This window comes from Elephantulus edwardii, unplaced genomic scaffold (assembly GCF_000299155.1).
Source record: "Elephantulus edwardii isolate Elephantulus edwardi_28Jun2011 unplaced genomic scaffold, EleEdw1.0 scaffold00184, whole genome shotgun sequence".
In the NCBI taxonomy this organism is placed as follows: domain Eukaryota; kingdom Metazoa; phylum Chordata; class Mammalia; order Macroscelidea; family Macroscelididae; genus Elephantulus; species Elephantulus edwardii.
The window spans coordinates 1,793,452-1,806,222 of NW_006399934.1; the positions used below are offsets into that span (position 1 = coordinate 1,793,452).

General features: G+C 45.7%; 1 protein-coding gene across 1 annotated transcript; it reads left to right on the forward strand.

The window, feature by feature from the left end:
- Positions 1-9,060: 9,060 nt before the first annotated feature.
- On the forward strand, positions 9,061-10,440 carry ZBTB12 (zinc finger and BTB domain containing 12). The gene has a single exon (XM_006896166.1). It carries the CDS (start codon positions 9,061-9,063, stop codon positions 10,438-10,440), a length of 1,380 nt encoding a protein of 459 aa, XP_006896228.1.
- The last annotated feature ends 2,331 nt before the right edge of the window (positions 10,441-12,771 follow it).

Sequence of the window (12,771 nt, forward strand, 5' to 3'; positions counted from 1 at the left end):
GCTTGTTGTGATCCACACAGTCAAATGCCTTTGCATAGTCAATGAAACACAGATAGACATTCCTCTGGTACTCTCTGCTTTCAGCCAAGATTCACCCAACATTAGCTATAATATCCCTAGTGGCATGGCCTCTTCTAAATCCAGCCTGCACTTCAGGCAGTTTTCTGTTGATGTGTTGTTCCAGTTGTTTTTGGATAATCTTCAGCAGAATCTTGCTTGCATGTGATATCAATAATACTGTTTGATAATTTCCATGCTCTGTTGGATCTGTTTTCTTTGGGATGGGAACAAATATAGATCTCTTCCAGGCAGTTGGCCAGGTGGTTGTCCTCCAGATTTCTTGGCACAACTTGGTGAGCACATCCAGGGCAGCATCTGTTTATTGAAATATGTCAATTGGTACGTCATCAATTCCTGGGACCTTGTTTTTTGCCAGTTCTTACAGAGCAGCTTGAAATTTTTCCTTCATCACCACAGGCTCTTGCTCATATGTGGTTTCATGAAATTCTTCTGTGTCCACCAATTTCTTTTGGTACAATGACTCCGTATAACTCTTCCCATCTTCTTTTAATGCTTCCTGGATCATTTAATACTCTGCCCAAAGCATAAACTGAAGCTGAGAAAAATTAAATCAAGTCCACAGGAACCAAAATATGACCTTGAGTCTATCCCACCTGAATTTCAAAATCATCTCAGGAACAGGTTTGAGGCCTGGACATTAATGAGCGAAGACCAGATGAGCTGTGGGAGGATATCAAGAACATCATCCAGGAAGGATGCAAAAGGTCATTACAAAGAGCAGAAGGAAAAGACCAAGATGAATGTCAGAAGAAACTCTAAATATTGCACTGGAGCCCCGAGAAGCCAAAGTAAAGGGAAGAAATAAAGATATTAAGGAGTTGAACAGAAGATTCCAGAAGACAATGCGGAAAGATAAAGTATTACAATGAAATGAGCAAATAGCTGAAGTCAGAAAAATCAAAAGGGCTGAACTCGCTCAGCATTTCTTAAGCTGAAGGAACTAAAGAACAAATTCAAACCTCGAGTTGCAATACTTAAGGATGCTTTGGGCAGAATATTAAATGATCCAGGAAGAGTTTGTATTGTTGTTTGTGTTGTTAAGTGCCGTCGAGTCGTAGACAACTCATAGCGATTCTATGAATGCAAGTCCTCAACAGTTGCATGACTTTCATCCTTTCTCAATGTTCGTAGAGTTTCCAGAGGCAAGCTATATACAGAAGTGGATGCCACTCGTGCTTCCAAGCTTGTTTTAGCCAGGGAGCACCACCAAACACTGTCTGCCATGGGTAACCATTATTGCATTTGACACGACCTAGAAGAAAGTTTCACCAAAAACAATTAGCAAACATAAAAGCAAGTATCAGACCATTTGAAAAATGAGCACATAAAGATAAAGTCATTTTGTCAATGTCATCAATCAGCCCTCCCCAGATGATTTGGTACTGTTTTTCCAAGGCCACTGAATTGTTAACTTTAATGTAGTTGATTTTATGTTCCATAGATTTCATCTCAACTAAAAAATAAGTTTATAAATGACAAGTAACTGACACTCAATTAGTCTTCCTTCAGTTTGCTGAAAGGAAAGAAAGTTCTAACTTTTAAAACAGGGAAGAACATGCTAGCTACTAAGTGACTCACTTTTCCAGAACTAGCACATACTTTGGGACTGTCACTTTGGTGTACAGGATGTTCTTACCTTCTCAACTACCCTCTAGACTTTCTTTATATGGCAAGGAAAATTGGGCAAGAAAAGGAAAAAGAAGTACCTCTTTCTTTACAGTGGTCCTCTGAGCATCCCAGTATCATATGTGATTGTGACATCTGGACTATAATTCCGTTTAATCCACGGTAGATATGTAACTTTGGACAGCCCCTCTGTTCAACAGGTGGGACATAGCACCCAAGTGTGAAGGCATAGAGAACGCATACATATTTCATTCGTTAGTATAGTTGAGTTCATGGCAGCATTGTACATGATAACTACAAGTTCAAAATCAAATGTCCAGCAACAAAGCAAAAGATAAAGGAATTGTAATATGAGTATGCAACAGAATTTTTTTTAAAAAATCATTTCAACTACACAAGTCAACAAAAAAAGATAATGTTAAATGAAAAAAATTAATCCCAAAGAACACAAAATATTATTCTATTTATGTAAAGGTGAAGCATGCAATTACAAACAGTATATGATTTAAGAATACCTACAATATACATTAGCGAAGGAGAGGAAGGCCCCCAACAAGATGAATTGACGTGGTGACTTCAGCAGTGGGCTTTAGTGTGTCAGAAATGATGTGGATGGCTCAGGTTGGCTGGTCACAGGGTCACTATGAGTCGTACTCGACTTGATGGCACATAACACACTACCATAATATACCAATAACAACACATACATCATGGAAGCTCTGGTGGCCTAGTGGTAGGAAACTGCACTACAATTCCAAAGGTATGCAGTTCAAATTTCCTCCTGTGTGATTTACTGCCTCTGAAAACCCACTGGAGGGCCAGCTATGATTCAGTTCTGATTCAAAGGCACACAACAACAATATAAGTCAGGAAAGAGAAATTGTTATAAAAGGATAATGTATCTGATAAAAGAGAGGGTCACACAGAGAATGAGGGCGACTCTCAATGAAATAGATGGATAATCTCTACAATGAACTCAAATATATCAAAGATCATGGAGATGCAGCAGTGTTTCATTGTGTTATATTTAAGGTCACCAAGAGTTAGACCTAACTCAGTGGGAACAACATACATACACACATAGTGATACTATAAAGAAAAGCAAAGGGCATCAATATGTACAGTTTATAGCAATGGTAAGCTTTTGAGGAGGGAAAGAGTGCAGTTAGCATTGAGCACACGTGTCATCTAAGGTGCTAGACATTTAATTCTTAGCCTAAGAATGGGCATCCAGGTATTTATTTCATTCAACTTTGTGTATATTAATTATATACATTCTTCTATGTGTGTATGAACAATAACTATTTCTGGAGACAGGATGATGGACAAGGAGTGACCAAGAGTAGTGAACACTATAAATGGTGCTTGTAGAACAAGCGAAGGGAGAGGGAAGCTAGGAAAGGGGTTTTTGTGTTTGGTTTTGTTTTTTTTTTAATGTAGCAAAGACATCTCTGGACTTTTGATCAAAACCAGTAAAGGACAAGAAATTGAGTAATTTAGGCATGGGTTGAAGAAAGAAAGGTCCAGCTTTCAACAAGCTCTGGAATTAAAATAGAAAAAAAGAGAAGTTGTGGATGTGAGTGAAGGGACTCAAGATTCAGTTTTTATAGTAGTTAAGAGGCAAGGTGAGGAAATCAGGAGATGGGTGGAGAACTCAGGAGAATAGAGAGACGGTTTAAGGATTCTATAGTGTGGAATAGGGCCGGTTCGGGTGAGTAAAGTATCAAGGGCTTAGCTGGAGTTCTGGTGGCTTAGTCTGTAGTTGTTGTGCTGTTAACCAAAAGCCTGAACATCTCTGGTTTGAGTCCACCAGCACTGAGCTGGAGAAAAATAGACAGTCTCCTCTCATTAAGATTTACCATCTCAGAAATCCAATGGAGGGTCGCTATGAGTCAAAACTGACATGATGTTAGTGAGTTGAATTGATAGAGAACAAAGTTAGTCATTATCAGAAATGGGAGAAGAGTAGATGTTAGGAAGTATTTATTGTGGCAATGAAAAAGTTGGTAACAGATATTAGTTGCACAACATGATTAATTTATTAATGACACTGAATTGTACATATGAAACATGTCGAACTGGTAAAAGTTTAGTATAAACAGTATTACAATAATTTTAAAAAGGAATAATACAGTGTGATTAGCAGAGTCTAAGCAGTAGGAATACAGGTGTTCATGGGGCTACTCTTTCAGTTCTGCGGCATGTTTTGAAGTTTTCATAATGAAATGTTGAAAACTTTTTTTAATTATTGGAAGGAGGTAAAAATACTTTCAAGAATTCTGTATTATTGGTTATTGAAGGGAAGGGAACTGGGTGGAAGAGAAAGGTAGGTCTTTCTCTATTGCACCCTTTCACCTTTTTAAATTTTGAAACAAATAAATGCTTGTATAGGAGGGAAACAAAATGAACAAATTAAAGGTGGGGTGTAGATTGTGTTATCTACATGGATATCAGACCACCTGTGCCAGGAACAACAGGTCTGGGTGTCAGCTGCTCAGGGCAACAAGGAGAGGCCCTGGAAGGCAAGACCACACTCCAGGGAACTTGGAGCGAAGGAGGTTTGCCAAGAAGTGGAGAATCCTGTTCTAGCTGAGTTTAACAAGAAGCTAAAGGAATCCGTCACAATTTCCTCCTGGTGCTGAACAGAATAGGGGCAGGTATGTGGTGTCTGCTTAGCAGGAGTGCATGGTGGCTGTCTGGAGAATTCAGTTTCCTCTAAAGTAAAAGAAGTGAGGCAGAGAGAGCATACCAGAAGGTAGAGCTGTGAAGAGTTCTAGAGAACTCAGAATAGAGAGTTAGAAGGAAGGGTGGAGGAGTCTGAAGTGAGCACTGCTGAACCAAATAGAAAGTAAATGGGGAATTCAGGGAGGATTGCTCTGCGAATGGGTAGGGTGGAATGTTATGCTGCAAACCAAAAAGTTGGTAGTTCAAATGCACCAGTCATTCTGTGGGAGAAAGACAAAGCAATTTCCTCTTGTAGCGATTTAGAGTTTTGGAAACCTGACGACAATGTCACTATTGAGTTAGAACTGTTTCAATGGCAGTGGGATGGGCTTGGTTTGGCTTTAAAGTGGAGTGAGCCCTTTGTCATCATAGTTCTCTTCTTAAATAGTGAATTCCTGCCAATATCCCCAGAACTGACTCCAGGTTCCAGCATGCTTCTTGCACTAAGGCCAAAGGTGAGTGTAAGGCCAAGAAGGAGGGAGAAATTACAGATTTTGTTGGCATACATCCTGTCGTAGTTGGCAGCTAGTCAATTCTGATCTGTAGACATGGGAACACTGTGTTTGCCGAGGAAAACTGTGCCACAGGGCTTCCGAGGGTGCGATCTTTCAGAAGCCAATCATCAAATCTCCTAAGGCACTTACGAGTGTGTTTAAATCACTGGGTTCTGCTAACAGTCATGTGTGTCACCCAGCAACTATGCCACCAAGCAACTGGGTTTATCAGCCTATGGATTAAAAAATCTAAGTCATTGGCTTCATACCCCCTTTTCCTATTGGTGCTGCTCTGGGAATATGGTTCTTTTAATATTAATTTTGGCTAAGCAGAACTGTAAAGGCAAACACACTGCCAAAAATCTGACTGTGTCAGGAAAACAACTAACTTTTCCTGATGTTTTGGATTATGCAGACCACTACTCAACTCCATTAGTAACCAAGAATAGTGGTCCAGAATTATCCATCCAGGTCTAGGCCACAAGGTAGTCAGACATACATACACAAACATGCACATGTCCCTTTACAGATAGAAACTTGTCTGAGTTTGTGGGTCTGGGAAAATACTTCAGAGGGCAATCTTTCCATTTTACTAACGAGAAAACGGAAACCTCTGGGACCTGGATGACTTCAAACCTGGAGTAGGACCTAGACTGCCTGTCTCCTTGTCAGATTCTTATTCTAAAGCCCACCAAAAATCCCTATCTTATTTGTTCTTGGTAATATCTGATGCATTTGGTCTTATAAACCGGAAGAATACAAACCTTCTCTTCTCACATTGGCAGGAATTAGAAACCAAAAGACAAGGGTCTAGGTGATTCTAGACACTCTTCATAGGTGCAGATGTGGGAAGAGCCCTATAACAGTTCCCCACAAGAACACTGTACAGGAGGAGGGAGCCATGGGCAACTCCTGCTTATTTCTGAGTCAAATCTCCAACAGGGATGGAGAAGATCTGTAGGAGTCTTACTGAGTAAGGAATACAATCTTAAACCTAGGTGTATCTGACACAACAAACTGTAATTTGTTAGTCTACAATGTTTGACTACAAAGGAAAGAGAGGCAGAAGGTCATTTGAGTACAGAGGAAAATAAGTAGGAGCACTGAATGAAGTCAGAGAGTTATAAAGGAAAGGCAGAGTCAAGCACCACCTGAGCACCATCCCAGCCCTCCCCCCAACAGGCATTCTTTAAGTTTTGGGTTTCAATTTAGGTAAAAAGTAAACTTGTATGAGTAAACGCTGATTGAGAAATACATTTCTTCATCAGCTATTTATTGAATGATTTATTTTTTGTAAAATATGTCTGTCATTTCAGCAATTGGGGAGTTTATATATAGTAAAGAAAAAAACAACCACAACCACAAACGCCCCAACAACAACAACAGCAACCAATAACCAAATAAATCAGCAAAAACAAACAAACAAACAAAAAAAAACAACCCCAAACTTGGACAATCTAATGTGAAGTGGACATTGAATGCACTATCTAAAAAGTAGCTTCATCAGAATGATGTATAAGGAAAATAGTCTCCTGGGGGATTTAAATGATAGAAAACAATGTTTTCATCTGGAGATGGATGAGTAGGAAAGTGAAGTGTGGATTTGAGGACAGCAATGGGGGGGTAGAAAGGAGTCAATCGTCAAGATACAAATAAGTGCTGGTGGTGAAGCTATGGAGCTTTGTTGGGCATTACAGAAAGAGAAGGCAAAGAAGGAAATTTAGATGTTTTGTCTAGAGAATGGACGGACTTCATCACTCAGGAGGTTCCAGACAGGTGCAGTAAAAAATACAAGAGATGATATAATCCAATAATACACCATATTTTATATATAATCATACAATATAACAATAATTAGTACTAGGACTAATTATGCTATTGTTAGGTGCTGTCGAGTCAATGATGACTCATAGCAACCCTATAAAGAACAGATCTGAATACTACTGTATCCTGTGCCATTCTCATCATCTCTGGTATACTTGAGCCCATTGCCGTCATCTCTGTGTCAATCCATCTCATTGAAGTTCTTCCTCTTTTGTTGACCCTCCACCTTTCCAACCATGATCTCTTTCCAAGGACTAGCCCCTCCTAATGACATGCCAAAAATATGAGATGAAGCTACACCATCCTTGTATGCAAGGAACATCCTGGTTGTCCCTTCTTCAGGAAAGGTTCTTTTGGTAGTCCATGAGATATTCAGTACTCCTTTCCAATACAACTTAAAGGCATCAATTCTTCTTCTGTTATCCTTAGTAATTTTCCAACTTTCAGATATACAGAAAGTACATGAAAAGACCATGGCTTGAATTAGGACATCGCTGTTCTTTAACACGTTGGAGAGGCACTTTTCAGATGTTCCCAATGCACAGTCCTTTGAGTTGACTGCTGTGCTACCAAGGGTGTTGATTGTGAATCCAGGCAAGATCAAATAGTTGACATCTTCAATCCTTTCATCATGATGTTGCCTATTGGGCCAGTGGTGAGGATTTTTGTCTTGTTCATATTGAGATGTAATCCATACTGAAGGCTATAGTCCCTCCTCTTATGTTGCTAGCGCTTCAAGTCCTCTTCGTTTTAAGCAGTCTTTTCAATTATATAGTAGAAATGGGGTAAAGCTTTATACAATAAAAGTGGGCTGGCCTTGGCCAAAAGTAATAATTCTGAGAAAAGAAGATGTGTGATTTTTACTATTTTAAATGATAGATGAAAAGGAGGATAGTTGAGGTTGCTAGATTTCTGAGCTTTGAAGGAGATAAAATTATCTTTTGGTCTAGGAGAAGTGGAAGGTTATCAGCTTCAAACGAGGAAAAAAAAAGTCTGCAAGTGTGATTAGAGGAACTGGGAATCAAGTGACCAAAGAAAGGCTCATAGGTAAGAGTGGTCTGGGGCCCTGGGAGGGGTGGAAACTGCACCAGATGCCCTGCTCTTAATAAAAAGGTCTGACCAGCACCACCTCTGGGAGCAGGTGGCAGCTTGACACCTCTAGCTAGCCCTAGACCTGCAGAGACGCAAGGCAGGAAGGCAGACAGGAGCGCGAGCGCGCGCCAAGGCGCGAGGCGGGCGGGGCTCGCGAGGGCGCGGAGAGGGGTAGCAGAGCAGGCCGCCGGGAGCGGGAGGCGGGCTTAGCGAGCGGGCTACCGCTCGGCATCGCACGCAGGCGCAAACGAGCAGCGGGGCCCAGAGCATAGAGGAGGGGGAGCGAGGGGTAGTGGAATTTATTTCCGCTCTGGCGGACAAATAATCCTGGCCAAAGGGGAGCCAAGACCGTCTGGCCCCTTTAACCGCATGGGGGGGCTGGAGCAAAAAGGGGGGGTCGGCTCTGGGGGAATCCTGCTCCTTTAATTCCCTCCTCTCTTCCTCCTCCCCGAGTCCTCGCCAACGCCAGCGCGCGGGGCCTGGGACACACGACACGAGCCACCCCCGCCCCTCCCCCCTCACGCCCACGCGGAGCCGGCCCAGCGCGCGCGCCTCGTGCACCCCCGCGCCTGCGCTCTGCCTAGGATCTGCCCTTCTGTGGGGGGCGCCGCCAGCCGTGGGGGGGGTGGGGAAAATAGGGGGGGAAAAAAACAGCGCGCGGAACCGGGCCAGGTGAGAGGCGCGTGCACCCAGGGTCGTGGGGCTTGGGGGGGGGCGTGCCACGGAGCTCTGAGCGGGAGGGGACGGGGGGCGTGCACAAAGCGTGCAGGCGGGTTGGGGGGGACGTGAAAGGTGCGTGCAAACGTGCAAGGGGGGGCAGAGGAATGAAGCAGCGGGTAAAGGGGGCGGGGTGGAAAGAGCCTGCAGCCTCGGCCTTCTTGGACTGGACCCTAGACCCAGGTCTCTGTCCCAGCTTCTTCGGTCTCTTCCCCGTGGTTGCGCGGGCTTGCCACATCCTCGCCGGCTACAAGGCGCAGGCGGATTGGGGGGGCGACGCCGCTGCCCCGCCCCCGGGAACCACGCCTCCCTCTCTTCTGAGGGACAGCGCCTCCCCGGGGGATTGGGGAAACTGAGGAAGAGCCCTGAAGAGTGGGAGTTCATATGCAGGGGGGCCAGGCAAGAATGGGGACGAGGCGACTGGGGCCTCGGCTTCGGAGAACCAGAGACCTTTGTCTCTGACCGGTTTCCTTCCCAACCAGGGTTGCCCACTCCCACCACAATGGCCTCTGGGGTGGAAGTCCTTCGCTTCCAGTTGCCTGGCCACGAGGCCGCTACGCTGCGGAACATGAACCAGCTCCGCGCAGAGGAGCGGTTCTGCGACGTGACCATTGTAGCCGACAGCCTCAAGTTTCGTGGCCACAAGGTCATCCTGGCCGCCTGCTCGCCGTTCCTGCGGGATCAGTTCCTGCTGAACCCCAGCTCTGAGCTGCAGGTCTCGCTGATGCACAGTGCGCGCATTGTGGCAGACCTGCTCCTCTCCTGCTACACGGGTGCGCTGGAATTTGCAGTCAGGGACATAGTCAACTATCTGACGGCAGCCTCCTACCTACAGATGGAGCACGTGGTGGAGAAATGTCGGAATGCTCTCAGCCAGTTCATCGAGCCCAAGATTGGCCTTAAAGAAGATGGTGTCAGTGAGGCTAGCCTTGTGGCTGGGGCTAGCGCCACCAAGTCTCTACTCCCTCCTGCCAGGACCCCAAAACCAGCACCCAAGCCCCCTCCCCCGCCTCCTCTACCACCTCCTCTCCTGCGGCCTGTGAAGCTGGAGTTTCCTCTGGATGAGGACTTGGAGCTGAAGGCTGAGGAGGAAGATGAGGATGAGGACGAGGATGTATCAGACATCTGCATTGTCAAGGTGGAGTCGGCCCTGGAGGTGGCCCACCGGCTCAAACCCCCAGGAAGCCTGGGAGGGGGTTTAGGCATTGGGGGCTCCGTGGGCAGCCATCTTGGGGAACTGGCCCAGAGCAACGTGCCACCCAGCACTGTGACCCCTCCACAAGGTGTGGTTAAGGCCTGCTACAGCCTATCCGAGGACGCTGAAGGGGAGGGCTTGCTGTTGATTCCTGGGGGCCGATCGAGTGTGGGAGCCACCTCTGGTCTGGTGGAGGCAGCAGCGGTGGCCATGGCTGCTCGGGGGGCGGGGGGCAGCCTGGGTGCAGGGGGCAGCCGAGGCCCCCTGCCTGGGGGCTTCTCAGGTGGGAACCCCTTGAAGAACATCAAATGCACCAAGTGCCCAGAAGTATTCCAGGGTATAGAGAAGCTGGTCTTCCACATGCGGGCACAGCATTTCATCTTTATGTGCCCACGCTGCGGCAAGCAGTTCAACCACAGTAGCAACCTCAACCGTCACATGAACGTGCACCGAGGCGTCAAGTCGCACTCATGTGGCATCTGCGGCAAATGCTTCACACAGAAGTCCACGCTGCACGACCACCTCAATCTACACTCAGGAGCTCGTCCTTATCGCTGCTCCTATTGCGATGTGCGCTTTGCCCACAAACCTGCCATCAGGCGACACCTCAAGGAGCAGCATGGCAAAACCACAGCTGAGAACGTGCTGGAGGCCAGTGTGGCTGAGATTAACGTCCTCATCCGCTAGCATGAGAGGCAGAAGGCTAAGGTCCCTGGGCTGGGTGGGAAGTTGCTTCCTGTGGCCTGGGGAGAGTAGAAGTGGGTAGCCTTGGGCAGAAAGGCACACTTTAGAAATTGATCACACATTCTGAGATTGGGAGGGGGTAAAGATTCCTTGGTGAGAAGACCCAGCCTCTTGAGAGCTGAAGAAAGGACATGGAGAGAGGGTTCTTTGAGAAGACCAAGATAATATGGGGTTCCCAGAGAAAGCTTGCTTCTTGGAGGTGCATGGAGAAGTAGAGGGGGAGGGGAAGGGTCCTATATAGAATAAAGACAGATTGGAAAATGTTTTAGTCTGGGCTATGACTGCCCATGAGGAGGTTCTGACATTTCTTGAAGTTGGGATTGGGTGGGTGAGATTTGGGAGGGAATTTGGCCAGGGGCAATTTACATGCTCCTGTTTAGAATAGATCCTTTGGGAGCGGGAGTGGTAGAGGTGGTTGAATCCCAGAAGAAAAAGGGGAGGCAGCTCTTGCATGATGCTGAGGGAAGGGTACTGCAGGTACAAATCCTAGGGAGAATTAAGTGAGGGGCCAGGTAAGGAGAACATGGAGGTGAATGAGCATCCTGGGTAGATATTGGGAAAGTGGGGGTGGGGGGAAGGGCACTTAGAAGAAAGAACACAAGGAGGACTGTTGGGGAGGGAGAGGAGTAGAGACTTACACAGTATTTTTTAAGAAAACAAAACGTATTTTTTAGGATTTTTTTCCTGGAGTTTGGGGTTTTAGTTTTTCTGATTTTATTTTCCAGAAAATAAAAAAAAAAAACACAAATTCTTGTTTTTTCTTCATAATCTGGCGAGTGCATATACGTGGCCCTCTTCCACTTCCAATCAGTCCTATGAACATCCCACTCTAGACAGTGTCTCCCTCTGATAGTGTGTTCTCAGCATTCATGCAGATCCCGAAGTTGAAGGAGCCCACTCTTGAGGGTGGCAAGACATGGTGCTTCTCCTGGCTAAGAACTCAGTTGTTTAACTTCTATACCTGGCAGGGCATCCTGGCACAGGTGTGTACATAGCACATAAGCAGTGGTGACAATGCATGAGTTACTCTTTTTTGGAGTAGTTTGCTATAAGTTTGAGGATTTTGGAGGGATGGACTGCAGGTGGTCAATGCACCCACAAATTGTATTGGACTTTAATGATCTGGGGAAACCACTGTATTTAGGTAAATCTACCCTTAGGATGCAGGGAAGACTACAAATCCCAGAAAGCTTTGGAATGCTTTTTTTTTTTTTAAACCAGAGAATACTACAGTTCCCAGAAGGCCTTGTTGACTAGGCTTTAGACACTCCAAAAGGTAACTACTTGCTTGTGAAATTACAGATGCTTACCAGTTTTGGCCAGAATGCAATACCGAAACTGATGGTTAAACTAAAGTTGGGTGCTTTAGTATACTTCCTTTTGAGTGCCCTATATTGCCTGTGGAAACTCAAAATTCAAAGCCATGGAATCAGAACCAGCCATAACTGGGTTTCCGATGTGTCAATCACAAGGGAGGAGTATATACCCTTCTCCATGAGCTGCTTGCTGATGGATATTAACCACCAGAGAGGCTCGCCTTTGGGTTAGCAGCCAACTCTTTACTGACTGTATCATCAGAGCGCCCAATACTTACTCTGTGAAGTGTTTAGTAAAAATAGACTTAACACTGTAGGGTCACCTGCTAGTATTGGCTTGGGTCGCTGGGGACTTACTTACCTGGCTCCCTAGTGCGAGTTACCATAACACACCGGCATAAGCAGAAGAGACATTTAATCCCAGGTTTTCAAGGAACTTCAATTAAAATGGCTTCACTTTTTAAAGGATATTAAAGTGAAAAAAAAAAAAATGCCGCTCCTAGAGATATGAAAGGAAAGCGGCATGTGCTACCAGCCAAGAGGAAAAGTATCTTCAGCGCAGCCCCGTTGCTCCCTCCATGCTCGTTATAGAAGCTAGTCAAGAGTCTGAACCTCCTATCTGGTGACTACGAAACTAGAAAGCAGTAAAAACCAGAGGCATGAGGAGCTCACGTGGGCCGCAAGGAAATAACAATCTCAGCCTAGAGCGGGAAGGCTCACTCCTTAGTTACTTAAAACCAGGAGGGAAATGGAGAAACTACACTTGAACCAGGGCGTCTCGCCGTTAGCTTCCTGGAGAGATAAGACGAGAAATGACAGACATTCTCGCCTGCGGTCGCCAGCCTCGGCCAGCCACCGCCAGTCCCAGGGCCTCTCCCAGGGGGAAAAAAAGTGAGCAAGCCTGTTGCGGCTCCTTTAAGGCTCTCCCTCGCTCCCCTCCCCCGCCCACGTGACCCGG